Source organism: Triturus cristatus, chromosome 2_2, assembly GCF_964204655.1.
Source record: "Triturus cristatus chromosome 2_2, aTriCri1.1, whole genome shotgun sequence".
Classification (NCBI taxonomy): Eukaryota; Metazoa; Chordata; class Amphibia; order Caudata; family Salamandridae; genus Triturus; species Triturus cristatus.
The window spans coordinates 914236669-914263834 of record NC_140582.1 but is presented as its reverse complement, the minus strand read 5'-3'; the positions used below and the strand labels follow the sequence as shown (position 1 = coordinate 914263834).

The 27166-nt window shown below is 44.6% G+C and overlaps 1 protein-coding gene across 1 annotated transcript in view; it reads left to right on the top strand.

Moving 5' to 3' along the window:
* STIM2 (stromal interaction molecule 2) overlaps positions 1 to 27166 on the top strand; it is a 567186-nt gene that overhangs the window by 232011 nt on the left and 308009 nt on the right. The window contains exon 2 of the mRNA XM_085642305.1: positions 7010 to 7140. Within this exon, the coding sequence (XP_085498431.1) occupies positions 7010 to 7140 (131 nt within the window). The remainder of the gene's footprint in view (positions 1 to 7009; positions 7141 to 27166) is intronic.

Sequence of the window (27166 nt, the reverse complement as noted above, 5' to 3'; positions counted from 1 at the left end):
CAGAAACCCTGCGCTTCCGCAGAATCAGAGCCTTCTCATACATCGTGGCCAAAGCCTGGAACGAGGCCCCAGTCGACATTGGACGCTCCCCTACTCTGCACACCTTCAGGAAGAACCACCAGACCTGGCTCTTTGGCTGAACCGGAGCATTCCCCCCTCCCCCCCCCCACGCCTGGAAACCACCACGGGTGGGTAGCGCGCTTTAAACTCCCTGATTGATTGACTGATTTACTCATGCTAAAATGCAGTTCATTCATATTTTCTAGGGCTATTTCTTATGCTAATTCTGTGAATTCTTGGGAATTCACGAAAGCCGTATAGCTGCACTTAATGCAAGGACATATACCATGGGTGCACTTTGGAGACTTACTTTAATTATTGGGCCCCTAATTTGGTCTGGTGTTGACCATGACCTTCTGCGTTTATTAAAATTCTGTCTCTCTCTCTCTCTGTATCGGCTGGCTTCACTGTGAGTGACAGTATTCTGCTCTTTCACAAGAAGCACATTGGCACACACAGTAGTTTTGTTCAGTGCCAGTAACTACTGTGGCAGTGTGTGCTTTTGGAGACCAAAACTTTTTTAGCTTTAGCCAATGTTTGTTATAATGGTGGGGGACCAGCAGCTCCCACACCAATATGGTTTTACAAAAACCATATAAACAGTATAGGTATGCAGTTCATAATAAAAAAGACAGGTTGTAAGTTAGAATCAAAAAAACTCTAAAAAGAGAGCAGAACAGGAGAGTAATCTCCTTTTCGGAAAAAGGCCCTCACACACCCAGCAAGCTAGGTGTCTTGCTTCATCATCGAGTCTGCTCCTACAAGGGCCGGCGCTGCAATGCCCAATCAGGCACCCGTGATAGGGCCTACTTTACGGAGATCTTTATTCCTTAGGCCGTTTGGGTGACGTGCAAGTAAGGGCCCCAAGATCGTGTAGGTGAGTGATGTGTAGAGTAAAGTGAAATTTAAAATAGGAAAAGACAGTCAAATCAAAATAATTTTAATGAGGTTGGCTACTTCCCTAATTAAAAAGGAAAATGCGCGTATATTCACTCAATGGTGTGAGGTTCTACGCTAATAAATGAGGTCGACATGCTTCTTGCCCTTATATCAAGTAGATGGCAATTCCTCAGGACCTATGGAGTACTACCTACACTTTTTAGTAGTGGTCACCTAACACTTATTAGTGAGCAGTGACCACCGTTACAGCACCCTAAAAAGTGGTGGTACCTGTAGTTCCAAAGTAAAAAGTAACAACCTGTAATGTAAACAAAATTACAACCGTCAGAATAAAACAACAACAATATTGTGTCTATCAAAGACAAGTTGTATTGATCAGACTCGTGCACCAAAACGGTGTATGCAGTGCATCACACGCATGCAAATGGCCAGTGAATCATGGCATGCTTAGTGCACAAATCCTATTTTTAACATATATGTGAGCTTGTTTTTTTTTTTTTTTTGAAAAATTTTATTGTGCAGAAAAAGGGTTACAAGCACGGGCCTACAACCGCCAGGGCCGGCCGCTAGTAGTTAAAGTGGTCAAGCAGTTCAAAAACAATGACTGGCCCAGAGGGGCTCCGCTATATTACAGAAGATCAGACTGCACATAAGGGTAATCAGGATACACACTTTTAACATACATAACAACAAATATGTGAGCTTGTTGATGGTGAAAATTTGAAGTGGTAGAAGTTAAAACATGGGTATGCAAAAAAAATAAAGGTTCTCACCCTATTAAGGTCAGTTGTGGGCCACAACAGTACCGGCCGGTGTCGACACTGAACTCTAGTGTCCTGGTATATGGTAAAAGTGGTTTAGCTAGACGAAAACAATTATAAATGGCAACAATAACGACACAATTGAGATGTCAGTATAGTTAAAAAATATAGTAGCACTAACTGCAAAACGGTATGGAACCCGTGGGGTTTGAGTAGGTAGAGAGTTCTGCCTCATAAGGTGTTGTATGTAGAGAAGCACTCAGTGTGTTTTTCTTAAAGTCTACCGCGCAAAATCACTAGGTAGACCATATGCTACCCTGATCAAAATAATATCAAGTAGTGGTTGAAGAGGCGCTGGGGGGCGAGAATACCACAAATAGGGTGTATCCAGCGCTGCGGTCTGCCACCCGTAGAGACACCCCTCACATTGAATGCGGCGAAACCTACATTGGTCTGGTGTGCTCTCACAGTGGATATCAAAGCAGTCGGGACAAAAATCAGTGGTTGTCCGAATGGCTAATTCCCAAACCAGGGGCAGGAACGGGCAAGAGCAAGCACTGCGAAGATTTGTACAGCAGAGGACCCAGAAACGGTCCTGTTTACTCACGGTTCCCCAGGAAGGAGTGTGCCGTTTGTCCTACCCCTCACTCGGCCGTTCCGAGTAGTTATGTGTGCATTGCTTGTTTCGATAGAAATAGCAGTCAGTGGAAGCGAGGAGGGGAAGCGAGGAGGGCGGCGCGGTCAACGTCTTCCGGGTGACTGATTGAGTCACTAGAGCGCGAACCCATTATGGGCACCATGTTGGAAAATCGTAACCCAGCCAACCTCAACATCATGTGATCGATGTGTGGTCCAATCAGAGCCTCGGAAGCTGTGATAAAAAATGTGTTGGATGAAGGAATTTAAGCAATGATTGTTAATCACAGCATCAAACGAAGAAAACGAACAGTGACTAACCCGAATTTATTGTTTTGACGGGTAGAAGCTATTTACAATAAAAGGCGAATGTACTGAGAGTAACAGTTGGTGTTCGCCGATAATGTACAATGAAAGCTGTAGTTGAGGTAGGCAGCTGAGCACGGTCAATCTAATAGTGTAGGGAGTCAAGTAATGGTAAATGACAGAGCCCTCTGTAAAAAATATAGGGGATACTAAATCTTTTGGAATTTGTCACAGGTAGCGTCATAAGGATAGATCGGGAACCAAAAGTTGTATGGTAAAGTGGAAAAAACACTGTAAGGAGATGTTAGTAGGTATCTACAATTAACAAATCACTTTCTCATGATGTTAATAGACTCCAAGGGATGTCTTCATTAAGTCCTGCTTTATCCGAAGACAATCTAAGAACCCACTGTTGTTCCAAGATGCCCCATTCAAATGAGTCCGGGGGGATGTTGGGCTTCTTTGAAATTTGTGGTCATTTTGGTGTTGGTCTTGGAGCATCTAAAATTGCTCCTGTGTTCCATCATTCGTGTTGTTACCGGTCTTGTGGTCATTCCTATATACAGGAGGCCGCATCCGCACTTCAATATGTAGATGCAATTGGAGGTGTTACAATTGGTATGTTTTGTCAAACACCAGGTCATGCCATTGGGGAAGCTCAGTTCTTTGGTGACCTTAGTTTGCGGACAAACTGAACATGACCCACAAGGAAAATGTCCCTGAATGGGTGGAAGGTCCCATAGTGTTCTTTGTGCATTGTTGTGGTGTTTCCTGGGTCTTGTGTGTATCAACATGTCCTTGATGTTGCTGGTTCGTTTGAAAGCGAACCTGGATGTGGTGAGATTCAAAGTGCCAGTATTGAGGATGTCCCAATGTTTGAGAATAATATTCCTCAACCAATTAGAGTTAGATATGCAAGTGGTGACACAAGTGATGGTTTTGTCTGGTTCTCTGATTCTATCCTCCAACAGACCATCACGGTTGTTGTTTCTAGCCCTTTTGTAAGCCTTATTAACCACCTGTCTGGGGCATTCACATCGAAGAAGATCTTGTTTTAAAGTGTCTGCCTCCCTTTTGTAGTCATTAAGGGTACTACAGTTCCTCCTAATGCGGAGGAACTGACCAAATGGTAAGTTATGTGGGCCCTGGAGTGATGACTGCTGAAGAGCAGGAGACTGTTTCTATCGGTGGGTTTACAATACAGGGTGGTGAAGATTGTTCCTTCCTCCAATTTTATCAACAGATCGAGGAAGGGGGTTTCGACTGCTGAGATGGTGTTGGTGAATTTCAAAAAGGGGTTCAATGTGTTGATCCAGGTGCAGAACTCGACCATTCCAGAGAATGAGTATGTCATCGATAAATCGTTTCCATAGCAATATATTGGAGATGTATGGGTTTTCGGGGTTAAAGATCTTTCGCTCCTCAAAGGCCGACATGTACATGCATGCCAGACTCGGAGCGAACGTGCTGCCCATCGATGTACCCTGTGTCTGGTGATAAAGCTGGGTATCGAACTGGAAGTAGTTTTCCATTAGTGCAATTGTGGCGCACTCCATAATGAATGAGACCGGGGTGGGGGAATCCCACTCAGCATTGTTTAAGGTATCCTAGATGACATCAAGGGTTGCTCTCTGGGGAATATTGGTGTTGAGGGCCTCAACATCCAAGGTAACCAGTAGGTTCACATCCTCGGGGTGTTGGACCCCTCAAGAAGACGCAGCACGTCAGTCGTGTCCCTAATGAAGGAGGGAGTTTCCTTAACAAAAGGTTGTATGAAGTGGTTGACAAATTTAGAAAGCGGTTCCAAAACGGACCCAATGCCTGACACAATTGGTCGTCCTGGGTCAGGGGTGATCCCTTTATGGATTTTAGGAAGGCAATAGAAGTAGGGTACAACAGGTTCTTTTGTTGTCAAAAATTCAGCTTCTTTCTTAGAGATCCAACCCTCTGATTCAGCTGAGAACGTCATAGCAGAAATGGTGCTGTGCAATCTGGGTGTGGGGTTCTCTCTTATGGGAGTGTAGTACCTCCTGTCACTCAATTGTCTACGGCATTTGATATTATAGTCTACTGTGGTCATTTGCCAAAACAAATCACACATTGCCAAAACTAAAAAGCTGACCACCAGTTTCAGACCTACTGGCTTTGCCAATGCTTGTTTAATTTTGTTTCCCATAATCTTATTGAAACTGTTTACACTGATTTTCCATTATGAATATTTTGGGGGAAGTACTAGAATGCATCAGCACATGTTACTAAATGATGCTGTAAAGAAATGGTACCTGAAATTTTTACAGTCGTTTAGCGAAATGTTTTTCTTCCCGGTTTTCATTTTTTTAACCCCTTCAGTGCCCATGACGAGCTGGACTCGTCATGGGCTGCGGTGGCGCTGTGCCCATGACGAGTCCAGCTCGTCATGAACTCCGCCCGCTAATGGAAGGCGCGGCACTGGGCGGGGAAAGGGGCGGGCATGCAAGGGGTTAATGAACATTTTATTTTGAAAGCAAAGATTCATCAATCTTGCTTTCAAGCTTCTGCAAATATTTGCATCAAATCAGAGAGCATTCTGGGAGCATTATACATTGCCTCATATTGCTAAACTTTGAAAATGTGTGTACTCATTTTTATACTGGAACCACTGTCAGTAGTGCAGTCAGAGCTTACAACAATGACTTAGAGCGCTCACCTTAATAATAAAGGCTTGCAATTAATGAACCATAAATACAAGTATGAACAGCATTAACAAATGGACAAAAATATTACCTTAGCTGCAGACAGTGCCCTTCCCTGATCCATTTTTTTTTATACATACTTTATTGATGACCTTGACAATATATCCAATTCAATTAATACAATAGAAAGGTGGTCTTTTGTAATGAAAACAGCTACAGCATATATATCGCGTGAATCTTCCATACCCTGTTCCGATTAGTGGGTAGGAAATGAAAGGCAAAAGTCCCAAGAACAACATAAGTTCCGTATCCTTGCAACTGTGACACCAAATTTACAATATAAAGCATATATAATTCCAAAGACCTAAAGAACAAAGGCTTTAGGTTCTGCCTGCAATATTGTGGGGAGGTTGTAGAATCCCTGATGGATATCAGCTACCCAAAGCGGCTAAAACTGAGCTAAAAACCCGCTCTCTGTAGGGGTTTCCAGAAAACTTTGTGCCACTGTGTGATTTCAGCTCTTCACCAGTACACCATGCGAAGAGTGCCAATGTTGTGCGACACACGATGGTGCAATGTGAGTTGGCAATTCTGTATGTATAAAGAGTTACCTGAGCCCCAGAGGGTAATGGCGCTCTGTACTCGGAAACAGGATAAGTTGCCAACATGTGAGTATTGAGGGATCTGCACAAATAAGTAAGGTAATACATGAGACTATACAAGGTTGGATGGTCCATGGGTTTGGTCTTTCTCTCACTTTAATTTTCTGGGGAGCCTCTCTCCGGTAATCCACCTGTCATTGAGTCCTATGGTAACTGATACAGAGTTGTTCAGGAGATGTGGGAAACCCCTGTACCGCAACGACTTTCTTATAAACTTGAGTCAGTTGTGTTGTTTAAATAAAAAAACATTCTGGTCTGTAGGTTAATGCTCTGTTTGGACCCCACATTAAGGGATGAACCTCGCACATGTGTACCTCTTACCTCCATATCGGAATAGGCAGTCAATACGTGTGCTTACGTGCTAATTTAAGTTTAGGGGATTAGTGCATGGCTACCCTTGGGCATCCCAGCGCTGAGGTGAAACAGGACAGGCAGATGTTAGCGCATGAGTTTAGGGGAAAAGCCATATTTTGAGTATTTTTTTAAATTTATTAAGGTAACTGTCTCAACCTTATTCATAGTGACTCAATTGTTGTAGTTGGCGGGAGGATACATAGTTTCGCCTGATTCTTCCATTCCTATGTTAATTGAATGAACTGCCAAAAATGTCTTCTAGTAATGTATTCTGACGCATTAGAGAATATTAAGAGCTACAAGAGAGAAGAATGGATGTTTAAAAGATGATATCGGTTCTTTGGTCTGTAGTGTAACACAAGAATATAGCTGTTTGTTTAGAGTAATAAAAGAAAACACACTCTTGTACCATATTCTTATTGAGATTACCAATAACAATTACATTCAGCCCGGATCTCACTGCCCTACATTATAAATGTAAAGGATGTCTAAAATATATGTAAATCATTGTACTAAGACATTATTGTTCTATTCAATACCAGTGTTGGTTCGAATTTGTTGCCGGTTCAAATAGTCTTCACTTGAAGAATGTTTCAAAGGCACTGAAATTATGTTGTGTCAAAACACTGATTTCGCTGTGTTCCTGTTACTTTTCCAGAATTGTGTTTAGCACTTATCCCACCGTGCCTTACTGAAGAAGATCGACATAGCTTGGAGGCTCTCCGAATGATCCACAAGCAAATGGATGATGACAAAGATGGTGGTATTGAAGTCGAAGAAAGCAGTGAGGTAAGGATTGGATACTCTTAATCATTGGCTTTGCATTTTTTAAAATTTTTTATACATGCATACATGCCATAAATAATCGAACCTAAAAGGAAAGCTAATCTGCACTCCCTGGGGCTTATGGAACTTTTATGGACATACGTGTTTTTCCATAGGTTAGTGTAGTTAAAATGTCAGATAGTACATAATGTATTACATTTATATGTTGAGATCTAACTTCATTTTCAGGTGACTATACATTTGAAATGCACAGTTGCCCTAGTTTAAGTCCTTGCCTAAAGATAGCTTTTAGCTGTTTGTTGCTGAACCCCTTTTGTGGACATTACTAATGCTTAGAGGGGGCTTTGGGTCAGCTTATTTACTACCATTGGTTGATTTTCTTGCCAGTCTAATTTGCTTGATAGCTTTCTCAGTGGCTTACTTCACTCTTCTTATGTTTGTCCCTTCCCTGGACTTTACATTCATTACCATTTTTTGATTGGATGGCTTGTGTCCTACCAATGCTTTTCTTCAATTAACAACGTTTTATGTGCTGACTTGACAGTGCAGCTGCTGCCAGACTATTGTGTTAGAATTAACAGGGGAAGGATTTTGCCCCACCCATACGTTGGCAGCCAGGAGTACATGTTCTGATTGGGTAGAAGTTATGTGCTCTCAAAAAAGTGCTTGTTCTCCACACATCTATAATCATTTTATTGATATATTTATCCAGCTGGTTGACCTTGAACTTTCAGGAGCATACACATTACATTGTAATGCTATTAAAGTATCTTAGATAACTTATGCTGTTTTTCTCTGGCAGCAGCACAGGTGGAAGGGGACAGTCATGCCAGGCTAATTGTATTGTGGAAATACTGATCTTTTTTTATTATGTATTAATTGGCCTATATTGTGCAGACTCCACCCCACCGGGTATAAGAGCGCTGAACAACAATTTGTAAATCGACAGAGGCATCAGAAGAGGAAAAAAACTTGTCAATAACTGGCAGAAGTTTAAGGGGTAGTCAGAAATTTCAAAGGGCCTGGGTGTACCTCGGGCAGAGGATACCAGAACTTCTGCATCTAGAGACAGAGAAACCAATAAATATGCAGAGCTGCATCGTTATTTGGGAGCTGTAAGTCCTTAATCAGCTTCCACCTGGGTGAGGGATTTCTTTACATTATTTGTAGGGTGCATTTAATGTCTATTGTAGGCAGTGCTATTCGCAAAATTAAGCCAGAGTGGGAGTTTTATTGAGACGGTTATAGTTAACATGGCTGATTGATACACAATAAAAACAGGGAGGCAGCTTAGGGAGTCTTGGGCATTAATAGGTAAGTAAATGTACAGTTAAGAATAGTTCTAATTTGATGGGTGAAGAGACCAATATGATAGTTAAGAAGGGCAAACATAAATTGTAGTTATATAATAGTGCATGCCTAAACGTGAACAAATTTAAGAGCAAAAAATATATTAATATAATGCCAAGTCAAGTCAAAATTGCTTTATTTCGATAACCAATATCTTAAAAGCATTTCCAAACTTACAACTTTCAATGTATATAAGCCATAAAAAATATTAAATGGAGACAACAATTTGAAAATATAAAATCCGATAAAACTTAAATCATTAAATTCATCAATTTCTAATTGCCCTAAAAGTTATAAAAAGTGGTTGTAGCAAGAATAATCTTGAATCAATGTTATATAAGAATTCATTGCAAGCCCTTCTTCACATAAAAAACCCTTTTAAAAGATATAGCTAGGGTCGTAGCCTAGCTATATCTTTAAAGGAATGCCTACCCATATCTTTTAGCAGCGGTTTCAATGGCACACTATGTGGAAGCATCACTAAATTTCTTAAAAATGTATGTTCAGACCTGCAAATGCTTTCGGTATTCTCAAAACCCCACAGTTCAGCTCCATAGAGAGCTGAACTGACTGCTTTTGCTGCATAAATTGTAAGGGCAGGAGCCACAGGTCTGCTCTGAGAGGAGTGATGTTCTTTAGTTAGTGTGCCTGTGACACGTTTGTGGTTTAGAAGCATTTTATCAATGTGATGCCTCCATCGCATTTTATCGTCTAATCTTATTCCCAGGTAATCGAACATTGAAACTTTTTCCAAGCGTGTACCATCTAGAGTAAAATTATCTCTACACGGCTTGTAAGGGTTAAACGCCATAAGTTTAGTTTTAGAGGTATTCACGATCAGACCCCTAAACTCACAAAAAGTATCAAATCTGTCTAGGAGCTTTTGGAGCCCTGCTGGTGTTTTAGAGATAAGCAGCGTGTCATCTGCAAAAAGTAAGGTGGGAACCCTGTCTCCTGCCAGGGCTGGTGCATCAGATGGAAGCACCTGCAGATAGCTCACCACCCCGTTCATATGTAAAGAGAACAGGGTGGGAGCCAAAACACAACCCTGGCGTACCCCTCTGTTTACTGGGATCCTGTTTGTTTTTTGTCCCTGGGACTCCCACCTCACTTGGGCATAATTGCCCTCATGTAGGCGAGTCAAGATGTTCAGTATTAGTGGTGGCATCCCCATTTCTTCTAATAGATGCCATAGCCGATCGCGAGGAACTAGGCAGTCTTTAAATCAATAAATGCCAAATAAAGGCTACCTTTGCCAATCAGGACAACCTTCCAGTAAATTAAAAACAACCTAATTACTTGATCCATCGTCCCTGTACAAGCCCTAAATCCAGCTTGGTATTGGGAAAGTATTAATGTAATGCTATTTCCAGCTCATGAAAATATAGGATGAGCAATGTGGACCACTGAATTACTTAGTATATTTTAGAGGTACTAAACATGCTGGTTCGTCTCCGTTCCCAAATGTACAGCCACACTTAAGAATATTATGTGGTATAGATGGTAGTTGCTGCGCTGCTTCTGATACATGTGCAAAAAGAACAATTGATGGACAGAATGCAGAACAATGTCATACATTCACCCCAGTACAGAGATCTGGGCCTAAATCAATCGTTTTTTTGCTCACCGTACCATTCCAGTTTGAACCTAGCCCTATGCAAGTCGGTCTTGACCCTGTGCCCATTGGGAACAGTCGAGCCCGAACTGCCAGGCCAAGTCTTCCCTGGACTTCAAACAATCATCCTAGGAACGGTTTCTGGGTTTCGCCCCTCATCAGCCAGGATAGCTTGACTCCAGTGGCATGGTGAGTGTCTGAAAGTGTCAGCGCTCCGGCCATCATCTCGTTGTATTTGCTTTGTTTGCCCTAAGTTGGCAGGATATGCCCAGATGTGAGTTTCTTGCTCACTTTGCCACTGGATTCAAGTTAGCCTGGCTTATGAGGGGTGTTACCCCGAAACCAGCCCCAGGATGCTTGTTTCCAGTCCAGGGAAGATATGGCTTGGCAGTTCGGCTGGACTGTTCCCATGAGGCACAGGGTCAAGACTGATTTGCATATACCTGTGTCTGAACTGGGGTAGCGAAGTGAGCTAAAGAACGATGATGGATACAACCCAGATCTGTGACTGGTGGTGAGTGTCTGAAAAGTTTCAGCGCTCCGTCAATCATCTCCTTGTGTTTGCTCAAGTACATGTTCTGAGCATTAGCGGTGTCTCACTAGAGGCGTGTGACCTGTCCTTTATATTGGTATCCTGCCACATCTCTGTTGTGTCTTTAGTCTTATTACCCACACAGTTTTTAGGCCTCGCCTAAGCAGCGCTTGCGCTGGCTCTTGAGACATGCTATATTCAGGTATTGACTTGAAGCGTCACCCATTTTCTGCCCATCTTTTCAACTGGCTCCTGTTACTGTCCATTTTAAATGGTTGCTTTTGATTCGTGAAGGGGCTTAGTAGTCCCTCCTAAGTACCGCCTTTTCTGCTTTTGTAACCTCCCATCAGGGCTGGCCCTTTTACTTGTGATGTTACTCACTATGTTTTATTTACAGTCTGTGAGCACTATTTTCTTAGATAGCCTCCTGCCTCCGGGTGGCATGCTGTAGATTTTAGCCGGGCTCCTGCTTTTATATTTTTGTATTATTAATGGCGACTGCACTTGATTGCGGCTCGCCGAACTTTCACCTTTGCAGCGGCACAGACTGCGTGCGGACCTGCTTACCAAAAGCTTACAATATTGAAAAAATAGACTTTGGCGAACCGCACCTTTCTTTTCTTTGGCAGGGCTCGCCAAAGTCTATTTTTTCAATATTGTAAGCTTTTAGTAAGCAGTGCTGCACTGCTTATCAATAGATTACAATATTGAGAAAATAGTCTTTGGCGAGCTGCGCCACCAGCGGCTGTACTTGAACCTCATACCAGAAAGGTCTTCCGTTCCAGGAAGGATGCGCCGGATGTGACGGTACCTCGGACCTACTGAACATGGTAACCGCGGTATAAACAAAATATATAGTCTAATGCTACCTCCCGCATGGAGAAAGCAGCTCCAGGTGCAGTATGGAGCCGAACAAGCTGTCTGGGACCGCTGCCCCCGACCTGCATTGAGGAGGCGAACGCTCCAACCGGCACTGCAGTGCTGCAGAGGTATGCGCTACAAACAGTCATTTAAACAATATTAGAAGCACAGCCCCAGGGCAAGTATGCTCTTCTTTCATAGCTATGGTATTTTTTTTTTATATTCAAATTTTATTGATTTTGAACACGTTAAACAAATCAGCAAATACACGGAAATCATTAAGGCAAATACATTCCTGTGGTCAATGCAACCCCCAATCATGAACCCCAGAAGACATACACAGACAAAATATGGAGTCAGGTTACTCGAAATCCTCAACATAACCCAATCACTTCCCCCACACTCTATGATACTTTTTGCCGCACCCCTTGGCCATCTACAGCACTTTCTCCTGGGTCGCGCACCAATCCACCCCTCTACGCCACCTCCCCAGATCAGGTGGATCGGGACTTATCCAGGCCGCCGCTATGTCCCTCTTGGCCATGATCATAGCTGTATTAAAAAATAACTTACAATTTCTGGACCCATCGCATAGCTATGGTATTAATATCTCTACCACATGTTCATACTTATTTTCAGAACTCTCCCATCTTACCCTTTTTATCAGGTGTTCGCTTTAGCGAGCTATGCATAGCTCCAGTATACATCAGTCTAAATGCGTATGCTTCTGCAGATGGTTTGGAATCAGACAGAGGGCAGTGACAATGCAGATCGGTATGCAGCCACCGCTATCACTTTAGCTTCATCCAACTTGCTAGACAGTTTGCTAGACAGCACATTCCTTTCATAAGCTTTTTTTTAAAAATCCAGATATTTATTTTTCCTTTTGTTTTTTGTTTCCTATAAGATGTAAATTAGTGATTTGCTACGTTCAGCGTTTTATTAATAATGTTGCTTTTGTGACGAGCACATAAAGTTATCGATTTTTTGTAAGTAAAGGGTAGGGTGGTGAATTTTGCATTATCATTCCTCAAGACTCTTCACATGCAAGCAGTCCGTATAATTCTTTCCTCTAAACAGCCTGCACACAGCCACCTCTCCCCCCCCCCCCCCCCCCCCCCCCCCGCGCCCCATTCCGGATTTAGCTGCACCAACATGGAGATTTTGAGGCTCAAAGTTGATTTACTTTGCAGCAACTTTTCAGTATTTTATTTTACCAGTGTTCTATCATTGTCTAAACCTCACTGTCTACTGCTACTGCCATTAATTTACCCTGTCACCACCCTCCTCTGCCATCACAATATTCAGCCATCTCCATTCTCGGCGATTATATCTCTGTTAACTGCCTGCTCTGGTATTCTCTTCCTCTTCTACCATTATCCTGTTATTCGCTTTTTTTGTCAATTGTTTTATGTCACCACCACTGTTCCCAATAACGTGCGCGCCTGGGCGCGCGCGCACCTCCGTTACAAAAGCGCACAGTCCTGTGTGTGGAGCGCGCACACACACAGCACATCAAAGAAGAACATTCGCACCGCTGCTTTTAAAAAGCGAGCGGCGCGAAAACCGGGTGTTTCTTCAATGTGGCTGCGGTGCATACTGTGTGCTTTTGTTTAAGTATTTATGTTAATTGCAGCTCCGTCACGAGCTGCAATTAACATGAATACTTTAACAAAAGCACACAATTTGCCCATCACCCTGCAACTGCGCTCTATTATGAAAAGAAATTCAGCAAGTCTACAAACACGGTGTGAAAAGCACACGTCGTGTTTGTAGACTTGCTGAATTTCTCTTCTTAACCAGAGCTGGGCTGCGGGGTGATTGTGTGACTTTGTTAAAGTTTTCAGGTTAATTGCAGCTCCAGACGGGCGCTGTGATTAACCTGAAATCTTTAACAAAGGCCCACAATCACCCCGCAGACCATGTCTGTTACGAAAAGAAATGCAGCAACTCTACAAACACAGCGTGAAAAGCACACGTCGTGTTGGTAGACTTGCTGAATTTCTCTTAATAGAGCGCAGCTGTGGGGTGATTTACACTTACTTTTCTGTGTTTGGCATAGTGTGCCACCCTACTTGTATTTTCCTGTTTGTTATTGCATCCAGCTATATGATACAACAAGCAGTGGTAGAAGTGGGCGGGATCGTAAGCACACGGCGTGCCCCTACTTCTACAATTTCATGAAGTCCGTTCCCCTACTTTCTTATTTCAAATATGCATCCCGGATGGCAGAAACCGCCAAGGCCGATAGTTAAGGCTCGGCTTTTGGGGACGGGCGGAACGGGCAGAGAAGGAAAAGGACTCTGCCTTTTCCTTCGTGCCCAGAGAAGACAAGGACCATGTTCAGTTCTCCTGCTGCTGGCAGTGGCAGCTGCCCCCCCTTTGTTCCCCCTCTTCCCTCTCTTTCTGTCTCGCTCCTCCTCATTTAGTGAAAACCGAGACTTCAAGAAACAGGTATTACCTTCTCTTTCCTCCTTTCGTTTATTTGCTCCCCTGTGAAATGGATCCAAAAAAGAAACACTTTTGCTGGAAACTCTTCTGCCATTTTTCAATTTCTAAGTGCAGTCTCGGGGTGGAGAGAAATAAAACATTAAACGTATGAAAAATAACTAAAGCAAAACAGAGGGCCAGATGGATTTCTTCACACCTAAACACATTAGCGCCACTTTACAGTGTTTGCCAGTGAAGCGCTACTTTTGTTTTCTCGTCGCTCTTTGAACAACATTGTTTTCCCTGGGTGGGAAAGTGCACTATTCCTGGAGGTACTGAAATACCTGCTTGATGGGTGAATTGGAAAACAAAATGTGTACAGCGGCTGTGTTCACGAATGTGGTCTTTTTAAATTATACTGCTTATGTTTTGTAAGGATATAAGCAATAGGCATTGAAACGGGTCCCTTCTGGGCCTTGTAGTCTGGCCTTAACTTTTCAGGCAAACACACTCACTAATTTCTGAATAATGAGTGTAAAAAGAAAAAGGTAACCATGTTGTTCCTGCTTACATTTCACATGCTTTAATTAAACTTACATTCCTTATGAGTGTTTGCTTTTTTTAGAATGTTAATTGTTTTTTAGGCAGCATATTGCTCTTGTCTAGTGCGTAATTTGAATTGAGTCACATCCAGGTGTTTATAGCTGGTCATTGCAGTGCAAGTTTCTCTCAGTGGAGCAGTATGGTGTTTAGTGGGGGAGAGGATGTGGCACTATGGTCAGAGCTGCTGAATTTGAGTCTGGGGAACGAGGTTCAGCCTTCCTGACCAGTCCACCAGATCACTCCCCCTGAGGGAGCTAAATTCCTATGCTAGACCTTAGAATGCCCCGCAAGATCTTAAAATCCCTGGTGTCATAGCACCAGCAGGTGGACCCTTGCAGTGGCAAGTGTGGGTTAACCTTGAAGGTCTGTCCGCCACAATTTAATCAGAAGTTCACCTCCAGTCTTGCAGGCAGGCCTATGAAGCAGCACACCATAGAGTGACTGTGACTCTGTCACTGAGGTCACAGAACCCTCGAGCAGGGTGGCTCTAGAGCAGTGCGACCGCACCAGGCGCTGACCAGCCGAGGTCCGTGCAGGTAACGGCGGTGGGGTAGAGGGGCCAGGTAAAGGGGGATTGCGAGGGACGATGCCAAGTTGAAAATTAAATAAATAATTCATTTCCCCTTGGCATCGTCCCTCGAAATTCCCTCTTACCTGGCGTCCTGCACAATGAGTAGGGGACCGTGTACTTGTGTTTATGCCTGGAGTGGAAGGAATTAGATTAACATATAATTGTGATTGGGTCATACCTGCCGTCCTTGGCAGTGAGGAGGTCCGCGTCTTGGATGGGTTACACGGCATAGAAGAAACCCACAGGCATGCACAGATTACAGGCTACCAAAGAGAATGCTGTAGGGAGTCCATCAAACAGCAGTGGAGGTGCCACCTCTAGGAATGCACTGTTTACAGTCAGCCATGGGAAATGCTCTTCAGGGTCAACCTAGGAGTGACCTTGGAGCAGCCCACATATATGTTGTGCCTGGAGGCAGTGAGAACCGTAAGGTCACAAACAGGCAGAGAATTAATGCAGCGAATAGCACATAGAAGAGGCTGTGGCCTAATACCCCTGTCCTGCAAGTCATATTTAGATAGTTATCCCTAAAACTAGCAGTACCAGAGAGATGCAAGTATTTTTCTCTACGGCCAATGCTTCATAGGGTCGACCAGGAAGCAGCAGGACAGCCACCCATGCCAGCACTGGTAAACGCTCTGTAGAGTTCACCCAGCAGCTCCAGAGGATTACCTCGCTGGAATGCACTGGACACAGGGCATCCTTTGTAAATGCTTCATGTCAAGTAATCCAGAGAGCCCACCCAGGTGCCATGGAGCGTGCACTGCATAGAGACCGTGATGTCAGAAGCTCATTGGGAAACACTCTATAGATCCCACCCATGGCAGGGGTTCGATTGTGGAAACCCATGAAACAAAGTGGATAGACATGTGACATTTTAACAAGAAGCAGTTTGACTGTTCGTGAGATTCGCTTTTTTGTACTTGCATTTATTAGGGCGAAAGGGGTGATCTTCTGTACAAAACTCAGCTCTGAAATTGATCAGGTTAAGCAGACTGTCTTGTGATAGGAGCTTGCCATACATCTAGTAGTGCAGCTTCCGTACTGTGGTTGGGACAGAAAAGTGACTAATGGGGATGCAACAGTTGGTTTGCTTCTAAATATTTTTCAAATTGTAGGGTGATTATTCTGTCTAGATTTAATGGGGGTCAGAGGAAGGAAGAAAGGGGAAATGTTTGTTTTATTTCTCTATTTTTAATGTAGGTGCTCATTATGGCAAGTCTTAAGAATAGACTAGATAAACCTTGACCCAGTGAGACACTGAATGATGGTAACAGTAGTCTTGAGCAGTGGAGGAGCAGAGTCTTTTTTAGGGTCTTAATTATTGTTCAATTATTGTCTTGAGAAACTGACATCTAGAAAGAGTGTGTTGCCCACTCCTAGTCATCCGGTTTCACTTCATCTGAAAGTTTTCCTGTCAGTTGCAGCTGCAGACGGGCGTTTCGATTAACCTGAAAACTTTAACAAAGGCACACAATCACCCTGCAGCGGCGCTCTATTAAGAAAAGGAATGCAGCAACTCTACAAACATGGCATGTAAAGCACACACCGTGTTTGTAGACTTGCTGTATTTCTCTTCTTAATAGAGCTGGTCTGCGGGGTGATTGTGTGACTTTTGAAACTTTTCTGTACTTGGCATAGTGTGCCCCACAACTTGTATTTTCCTGTTTGTCATTGCATCCAGATATATGATACAACAAGTAACATCATACCTACAAGAAGTCGGACTATTGGCTTTGTCAGTTGCATGAGATAAATAAGCAGCAACTATGGCTTTCATATAATAGTGAAAAAGCTTCCACTTAAAGCCCTGGTGACACCACGACAATGTTGCTGCCCCTCAGTTTCAAAAAGAGAAGGGAAGCAAGTGTTAGTGAAGAGAATACTCCCGACAAATGGATCTGTCATTAACACACTTGCAATCTGCTCAAACCTGCATCTTGGTAAGATTAAAAATCTTAGCAAGGCCTAACCAGCCTTCCACCCTTCTTGGTTCGTTCAGGTGAGCACGGTTACATAGAGCAAGTGTTTAGAAATGACAAGATGGCGAAAAAGGCTCCTTATAGAACCCCCCAATGTCGATATGCAGAGACACTACTTTTGAAGCATTGCCATACCACATTCGCTGTCTTCTCTGATATATCTTTTGTCCTTTTTACTTCCACTCCCCAGCTGCTCTCGCCGTCTCCTTCTCTTCTTTTTCTTCTTCCTCATATCAGTCCCGCTCCACGTTTACCCACTTTCCCCTTCTCCCCATCCCATTCTGATCTCCTTTTCCCTCACTGCCTTTCTTTGCTTTCTCTCTTACCGGTTTTCCATTCTCCTTTCTCCCTCCCAGTACTCCAAAGCCTCTGGCTGCCTTTCTCTTTCTGTCCCTCTCTTACCAATTTCTCCATTACCACTTCCCCATTTCTCGCCTTTGCGCCCTGACTTTTTTTCTACTTTGTTCCTCTCTCCCCCTTTCTCCGCCACTAAATCCTATTTCTCACTATTCTCCTCTCCCTTTCCTTCAGGCTATGTTACAATTTCGAAAACACATACCACTATCCCTGAATATTACATGGAAGCACATTTAGAATTTGGACCAGTGTTCCTCTGCAGTGTGGGTGACCTGGCCAAAAAGGACATGAAAAAGCTGAAATTGAATCATAAATCCAAAGCTGTTCTAATCGGGGGCCTCGGAAATAAGTTTGGCCCTGGCACTCAAAATCCTTAAGATGTCCCTGTGCATTTGGTGAAGTTTTCATGTTAATCGCAGCACCCATCATGAGCTGCAATTAACACGAAAACCTTATCAAATGCACACAATCCCCCCGCAGCCCAACCGTATTAAGAAAAGAAATGCAGCAACATAGCTGCCAAGGTTTTAAATTGCAAATGTGGGATGTTTTCATAATTTCACTGTAATTATTAGTGCCATTTGAACAAGGCTGGCTTTAGTGCTGGTGGTGCCTGGTGTGACAATGTTTGTTGGCGCCCCAATGACCACCTCCACCACGGATACTCTCATTACCAACCTTTAACAGTGACCCTCAAGTCTCCATAACCCCTCTCTCTTTCATATTTATTTTGTTTAATAGTGCCACTCATACCAGTGTAAGGTGTTAAGCACTTTACATCGAATACACATTACACAGAGACACTGAATCATAGTGTGTAAATCAATGTATAGGAAATGTTACATCAGACAGAGGAATAAAATGTCTCTTAACAGAGCTGGGCTGCTAGGGTTTTAAGCAAACGTTTGTAGTGATATTTGGCTCTGCACACACGCGCGGTGTGGTTCGTGGCACACATAGCCATGACTGCAGCGCACACAGACCCTACACTGCCGCACACAGAGGAAACATCCCCCTCTTCTTTCATAACCCACCCTTAACTCTTGTCCCCCTTTGCCATCATCCTCTCACTCGCCTGTTGTCACACTTATCTGCCGTTGCCATGCTCGTTGAACTTTGTTATCCAACTTTAGAAGGCCATGTAAGCACTTACACACAATCATTTTGCACATTTTGTGGCAGCCTTTCTTACACTGCATACAGCTTGTCTTCTGCTCTTTGCAATACATTTAATTTTCTAAACTTTGGTAGCCTTTGAGTCATACTATTTGAAATCCTGGCATATTCACAGTGCTTTCTGTTGCTGGCTGGACCCTCATAGCACTATAAATAAATACATATTACTATTCCCCAGCCTGCCAACCAGAATTCAAATCGGTGACCCTCCAGATAGACACAAAAAATCTTAAATCATTGCATTACTAATTGAGCTTTCCTAGCAGAGCCATGTATTTCACACACACAAGCGTAACTTGCATTTATTTACTAGGTGTCCCTTACATGTTATATGCAGTTTACTTGTTGGTAAAAGGCCAACAAAATTGTTCCTGATTATGACAAGATCAATTGCAAGTTGTGAGAATAGCACGCCCTCTTATTGTGTAATTTGCGCTTCCTCTGATACCATTATGTTTATGCAAGATACCTGTTTCTTTAAGTGTGTACACCTAAGAAGGCAAAATGCACATACTGTTGCAAATTAGTGATTACAGTGTATTGTTAGCGGAGAAAAGGGTGCACTTCTAGCAGCTGAGTGTTAGGTGCCCATGGTAAGATGAGAGAACAAGCATTTGTAATGCAGCAGGTCTCCCGCTTGCGAGAGTTTGAGCAATTTTCATTGTAAATGTCAATGCCTTTTATTTATGTGTTTTGAAAAACTGGGAGCGGCGTGTAAACACGCACTTTGTACTTATAGTCCTTGCTTATGAGAAGCAAGGCTGGCAGATAAAGAGGCGCAGTTATTGCCAGCCTTGCTTCTCGTAAGCAAGGACTGTAAGTACAAAGTGCGTGTTTACGCACCGCTTGCAGTTTTTCAAAGCACATAAGTAAAAGGCATTGACATTTACAATGCCAATAACTCAAACTCTTTCAAATGCGAGACCTATTGCATTGCAAATACTTTTGTTTGTGGCACCTTGCAAGCAAATGTCACATCTGCATGTTTTCCTAGACCACTCCTGGTTTCTTTTCATAGCTTCCCTGCGCTGCATATTGTCCTGTTCCGTACCGGCTCCCAGTTCCTATATGTGTCCCCCCCCACATTCCTAATTCCGTCCCGGCTCCAGGCCTCTTTTCAGTCGTACCCCATGTGCTCCACAGCTCCAGTCCCACGATTGCTTGTGCATCTTCCCGCGCAGCTCCTGTGGCAATCTCCAGTTATTCGGACCTATGGGGGTTGTATGATACGGATCCTCCGTATTGTGCTCACATTATTTTTACTGTGTTTAACATAGCTGAACTGCAGATTTTTATGGTTCGATTTAATAGTGCTCAAGCTCACTTCTTTGCTCATTTGTAATTTGAATCCAAACTTGTTTACTGTGTTGCTGTTCGCACCTACCTGCACACAGCACTTTATTCCCTTTGTGTTACTTTCTGGGGTGGACAACTAGAGACGCCATTTTAGCTCTGGCGCGCTCTTGTTGTTTTAGAGACTTACCTACTAATATGCTCACTGCACGGACGGACGCGCGTAGCGGGTGCGCCGCTGGAGCGCCTTAGGCAAGCCCGTCTGCGCCTGTCAGCATCCCGGAATCGGCCAGCACCGGCTTCGCCTCCTCCTGCACAACCTCTCCACAAACCTACAGCCGGGCCGAGCTGCTCCGGCTTCGCTCCCTATGTGGTATGTGTTCGAGCCATTGGGAAGTTTTAGATAGCTTGTCCACGGTCTGCGCGTATTGTAAATTTCACCTGTGCCCTGAACCGCCAGCCTGTCCTCCTCCTATCATCCCCCCTCTCAAAAAGATGAAAGAGCAATGTATCCTAGCGGCTATGATTAATGCCCGCTCACTAGTTAAGCACTCTCATGATATCTTAGACCTCCTCTCTGAGGAGTCTCTCGACCTTCTGTTTATAACAGAGACTTGGCTTAACGAATTCTCTAACCCAGTAATTGCTCTGGCCATCCCAGGGGGATACAAAGTCTCCCGTGCCGATCGCAAAACCTGGAGAGGTGGAGGTATAGTGGTGATGTTTAGGGACAAGTGGATCTTCCATCGCGGAGAGACTCTGGGGATAGGAGATGGTGAGGCACTGGATTTTCATATCACCGTCTCACCCCACTTCTCGTTGGACAGCACACTGGTCTACAGACCTCCTGGTCCCGCTGGAGCCTTCCTTAAAACACTGGACAATGTCATTATTACCCGTGCTCTTCGTTTTTCACATTTTTAAGTCGTTGGGGGATTTAATAAACACTTGGACTGTTTGGAGGCAGGGGATTCTCGGGAGTTCTTGGACTCTCTGAGCCTTGCACAGCTCTCGAAATGGGTCAGATCCCCCACGCATTGTGGAGGACATATCCTGGACCTGATATGTGTAAATTTCCCCATTGTTGTCAAAGAGCCCCTCCAGGTACCATGGACCGATCACTTTGTGATTCAATTCTCCTGGACCATCGATAGTTATCACCCACTTAATCTGCCTTGGCAGACTTCCCCACAAAATCGATCCTGCAACCTTTAGTCTGGTTCTGGCCAAGACGCGGCCTGCCTTGGCTGAGGATCTGGGAGGAACCTTGGAGAGCTTCACTAGTTGGATATTGCAGGCGGTTGAGCACCTATCTCACCTCATAGGCGAACCAGAGACTCCCCATCAAAACTGTGGTTCTCCAGTGAGCTTAGAGCTCTGAAACATCATTGTAAAAAACTAGAGCGCCGCTGGAGAGTGACTTACTGCCCATTACCCAAGTCAGTATTGAGGAAAGCTCAGAAATCATACTATGCGTCCATATCGAACGCTAAGAGCCTTTATTATGCCGAGCGCATTGCTCTCCCCAAAAACAATGCCAAGGAAATCTTTTCCATTGTACAGAGCTTTCTGGCCCCTAGTGCAGAGACCATCACTCTTCCTACCTCGGTCGCCTGGTCTGAGAAACTTTCTGGCTTCTTTATCGATAAGAGTCAGGCTCTCCAGGTGAATTTTAATATTGGCACCAACACGATGGCAGGGGAATTCTCTTCCCCCTGGACCTTCGCGGTATCCAGGACCTGAAGCTCTTCAGAAAACTATTGAAAACGTTGCTTTTTATCTAATGATCCTATGATCTCCGCCCCTGTCTGGTTTCGCGCCGGGACACTCTTTGAGTAGCTGTGCGCGTTATATATCACAATAACATAACATAACATCATGAGTGCACCAGCATCTGAGCTCTTCTGCGCTTTACATTTGCTGTCTTCAGTCCTCTTCTCCTAGACTCTGCCATGATTCGTGATTGCTTGCCTTATTTCTTCCCTAGTGAATAATCTTTAGAGGTGCATCTTGACCAACCTCCTTTCAAGCTATGTCCATGCAGTTTTCCGATTTAAAACGTGAAACTGTTACGGGGAAGAAGATTTGTAGGTGAAGTGTCAGTTGGTGTTGAAAGACTTAAGAATTTGTCTAGAGGAAAAGAGTGAAAAAATTAACAAGCGTTGCATGTCTCGAAAACCGGAAAACCGGAACAGAACTGACTTTATGAAAGGATCTGCAGAAATACACATGAAGGTTGCAGAGAGCACTGTGTTGTAAAACTTGGTCCGTGTTGTGAGTGGCACAGGAGGCTGGAAATTTGTAAAGCACAATGTTCCAGAACTGGCAGTAGCCTCAAAGTGACACAGGAGGCCACATACAAAGGAGGATTAGAGAGCATAGAGTTATAGAACTGGAGGTGTTCTGTCAAAGGGGCACCAGAGGCAAGAAACAAACGAGAATTACAGCATAGTGTTAAAGAGGCACAGAAGGCAACAATGGCAGGAAAGATACAGAGAGCATAGTGTTACAGAACTTCAAAAGTATTGTCAAAGAGGGCTCAGGAGGCAACAAAGGAAAGTTAGAGAGCATAGGTTTGCAGAACTGGGGCCTGGTTGTCAAAGGGGCACAGGAGGCGCAAGGGCAGAATTAGAGAGCTAGTGTTTAAGAACCTAGTCTGTATAAGCACGCAACAGGCATCACCCCTGCCCCTCTCGCCCCCCACTCGAAACCCACTCCAAAGCAGACTCGATTGTGCTTGCAAAGAGAAGGAAGAACGGTGATGTCTGTTTTGTGCATGTGCTCCATTGCCTCTGAAGCGGGGGCGCTAATGTTCCCCTTGGTGCACGGCAAAATAGCCCGAATAGAAAGAGTAGATGTGATGCTCCTGCATGACCCTTGGGATGCCTCACGGCAGGGACCCCGGGAGCAGGGAGGGCACACGAAAGGGTCCAGGGCAAGCGGGACGGCACTTGTAGCCTGGGCAGATCCCGACGGGCACCCTCCAAATCGGTAGCAAGTTGAAGCCTTGACCCGTGAATCAGAGGCCCAGACAGGTGGCCCCTCCCTTCCCTGGAAATTGTGGAGGTTGGGTCCACACAGCAACAAAATGATTGCAAAGACATTGAAAGATGATAGTATGGTTATTAAGAGAGCAATTGGATAACATCTACTCTATCTATGGTGGTAAGCCGCCTTTAACTCCCTCCGTACCCCTGCCGTGAGGCATCCCAAGGGTCCTGCGGGAGCATCACATCTACTCTTTCTATGGCGGTAAGCTGTCCTTGCCTCCCTCGGTACTCCTGCCATGAGGTATCGCAAGGACACTGTGTGAGCCTTCCATCTACCTTTCAGTAATTCTCTCTTTTTTCTACTTTTCTTGTGTTCCTTCCGCCACGCTACCTACGGTTTCACGATCGGAGGGAGCTACCCCTGCTCTCCCTTCCCTTCCTTCCTCACCAGAAAACCCCTCTGTTTTTGACCGACGCGGGAGGATCTTCCTACAACCTGTCCCCAATTTCCTGTCTGCCCGATATCTGCGGGCCGTTCCTGGGTTATCTGCTGCGGGCAAGCCTCTCCTGCCCCTGTACGCCCAATAAGTGCCAGAGCTACTGCTCACTACTCGCCTTATCCTCCAGTTCCCTCGAGCCTGTCACCATCTAGTACCCATGTTATTTGTGTGCTACTGCAAAACAAAGGGCCGTACTATTACGCCTTCTGACAGTTGTGGGGGATTTTAGCGATTGCTCCTCGTAGCAGAAAACTGGTACTGTAGCATATATTACAGTCCTAATATTGAACCATGAGCTATTAACTCTCATCATAGAACTGCATACCCACTGCAAAGCATACAGTAGAGCATAGATTAATGTTGCAAAAGGGGTTAATTCGGGTAGAAACCGATTCTCATTATCAGAGAGAAAAACCCAACTATGCTGTTTTTTACAATTCTGAGTTTTTGCTTCTCTACCCCAAGCACTCCTAGGCTGTACTGCCTACCAGTATGGATGGCCTGTGACTCCTATCTCTTGTAGTTTTTTGACTTAATTAATATTTCCTTTACGCTGATTTACACACGTATGATTGGCCGTCTCTGTGTAATGTGTGTGTGATGCAAAGTGCTCAGACATCCTTTACTGGTCTGAGTGGTGCTATATATCTAATCTATGCATCTTAGGGAGAGTGCCTAAGGGGACTTGGTCGTCACTGTTAGAGGGTGCTAGTGAGAGAATCCCTGGTGGGCTCATCATGCTCCACGTTCTGAGTATGCCTTCACATGTTTCCAAGCCTTCGGTTATCTATACTCGCCTACTACTAGAGCGGCAACTTTCTGCTGATGCAGTAGTGATTGTACTCACTAGAAGACACCGCTTTCGGTTTTAACGACCCAGGGACATCTTTAAACTGTTTGCCACCGGAGGAGATGTTATTGGTAGGCGCGCATTCAGTGCCATATAAAATCTCAGAAATGTCGCCCCTTTGAGCAACCAGAAACTGTAAGGGGATCTTACAGCTGTTGTAAAGCACCAGAAACAAAAATGCTCTTGTAACTTGAACGAAGTGTAAAACGGAATGCTCCAAAGGGAGGGTCCTGGGTGAGTTACTTCTATAACCCACAGATACCCAGAATTGTAATAACATCCCAGATTATTTACGGAAGTACATTTGGAAACCTATCGAGTACTTTCAGATCTAATATTGCACATATAGAAAAACAGACAAAGATACATTTCCAAGTATTTTCTCAGAAGAAACCTGTGGTGCCATCGACGCCACCACCGATATTCTTTCCCACTGCAGTTGTAAATAAAACTTCTTTTGTTCTGTGATGTTTGAGTGGCTCAGTTATATCTACCTGCTTCATCCAATCTCATAATTCCCGAACATTATGGGGAATTTTGCTCATCAGTGCCTCTGAGATAAGCCACGTTAAGCACCCCCGGGGTGACCACAAGAGAGAGGCGCAACTCCAACCAAATTTCGGGGGGGCGGGGGAGGAAAATTCTACCAGAAATACTAAAATGAAGGATAACCGAGGTTGATACAGCGTGGGTCTCCCGGTTATGGCTGTCCCAGAGTGTTTTGCCGCCGGAGTGCGGGCGGCACTTGAGTGCTTTTTCAGGTGCCAGCCCCCATGCACAGCCAGCCCCGAGAATGTTGGCCCCAGGGGCCAAAACTCGAACGCGGCTCCCCTGCTCCCATCAGAGCGGAGATGCAGGGGCTCTAAGAAGGGGTGAAAATCCCGCGTCGTCTTGTTAACAACGAAATGGTCTTTCAAAGACCTTTGAAGTGCTCGGGTGCGGCTGAAATCAGACGGTCGCCAGCCTGGGAAGCTGTCTCGGCCCTGGCTGGCGCACACAACGGGAGAGAGAGCGGTGGAGATATGGCTCTGATCGCCTGGCTCATCGATCCAGGTTTCCATCCTGGTGCAGCCTGTGTCTCGTCGTCGCTCATGATTGCTCCCGGTGCTACCGATGCCTCCCTGCGCCCCCAAAGCCTGGGTCACGACTCCTGTTCACGATCCAGTCCTTCGTCCCGGGTGAGAGAAACCCTGCGGCGGCAATTCCTTTTCTCTACTGCGAGGGGGGGTTTGTGCTTCATCTGGCCTGTTGCCCCCTATTTATCCCCCCTCCTCGCTTTGTCAGCTCGCCCCCAGATTGGGGGGGGGGGGGGATCAGAGCTTGCCCTTGGGGTGACCAATCCTGGTCCCCCCTGATCAAGCGGGCTATGCACAATGGGCGGGGCTTCCCGCCTCCGGCCGGCGTTTGCCCCGGCTCTGGTTTTTATTTATTTATTTTATTTTATTTGATGCGTTTTTATATAGCGTGGACTTTACCCGAAGGTTCACAATAGGAACAGTAATGATACATAGGGAGAAAAATTACAAGTGAACATGTTACAGAATCAAACGGTACGTTACATGAGACAATAGTGACAATTGTGCAAGTATCAAGAGCAAGCAAAATACAAGAGGTAGCAAACGATACGTTACAAAAGGGAAAAGTGACGTGTGCAGGTTACAAGAGCATACAAAGTACACATAGAGGTAAAAAAAAATTCGCAATAAATGGCAGACACTCAAAACACTAAAACAGAGGTTACGTTACATGAGGCAGTGGTGGCCGTTGTGCATGTATCAAAAGCAAACAAAATACAAGAGGTAGCAAACGATCCGTTACAAAAGGAGAGGTGACGCGTGCATGTTACAAAAGAGTACAAAGTACAAGTAGAGGTATAATACTGCACTAAATGGCAGACACTCAAAACACAAAAACACACTGAGAAGGCACTTCTATAGGCATGGAGAACAGAATTTCCTATAATGGAAGGACTTCCTTCAGAAAATAGAGGGCGTGAAGTAAATCTGGAAGTGTCTTTGAAGGAGGAGAGCTTTGAGGTCAGTTTTGAAGGCCTGGGAAGAGGTGGTGGTCCGGAGCTGAGGCGGAAGTGAGTTCCAGATTCTCACTGCGTTGCCTGAAAAGGATTGGGCAATCGATCTTTCCTTCTTGAAAGTGGGAGGTTCAAGCAATACATTTTCTGCATTACGTGATGGTCTGGAGCCTCCAGAGAGTTTCAGTTTATTCGCCAGGTAGCGAGGGGAGGAGGAGTGCAAGGCTTTGTGGGTGATACAGGCAGTCTTGTAGATAGATCTTGCCTCCATGGGAAGCCAACGGAGAGTGGATAAAATGGGTGTGATTTGGTCACTTCTTTTGGTCCCATATATGAAACGAGCTGCTGAATGGAGAACAGACTTCAGGGGGGACAGGTGGGATTTGGGGAGGCCAGTAAGAAGAGAATTGCAGTAGTCCAATCTGGAGAGAACCAGCGATTGGACCAGGGTTTTAAGGTCGTGCTCCGGGAAGAAGCGACGAATCCCCCAAGGAAGGCGCAGTTGGTATCGAGCAGACTTTGCAATGGAATCGATGTGGGAGAGTAGATTGAGTTTTTTGTCGAGTATGACACCAAGGGATTTTGCGCTCTCGACAATGATGAGTTTATTGTTCAGTAGGTTAATCTGATCCATCCATGATTGCACTGGGGGAGGAGAAAGTGAGGAGGAGAGGAGGAGGAATTCAGTTTTGGAGGGATTCAGGATCAGTTGATGAGTTAACATCCAGTTTTGAATGGAGTCGAGAGTAGAGCTTAGGAAGGAGAGATCATGAGTGGAGGCCACCTTAAGGTAGATTTGAGTGTCGTCCGCATATAGATGATAGTGGATCCCGGATTTACTCAGGAGATTTCCCATCAGTTCAAAATAGAGATTGTATACACACTGTAAA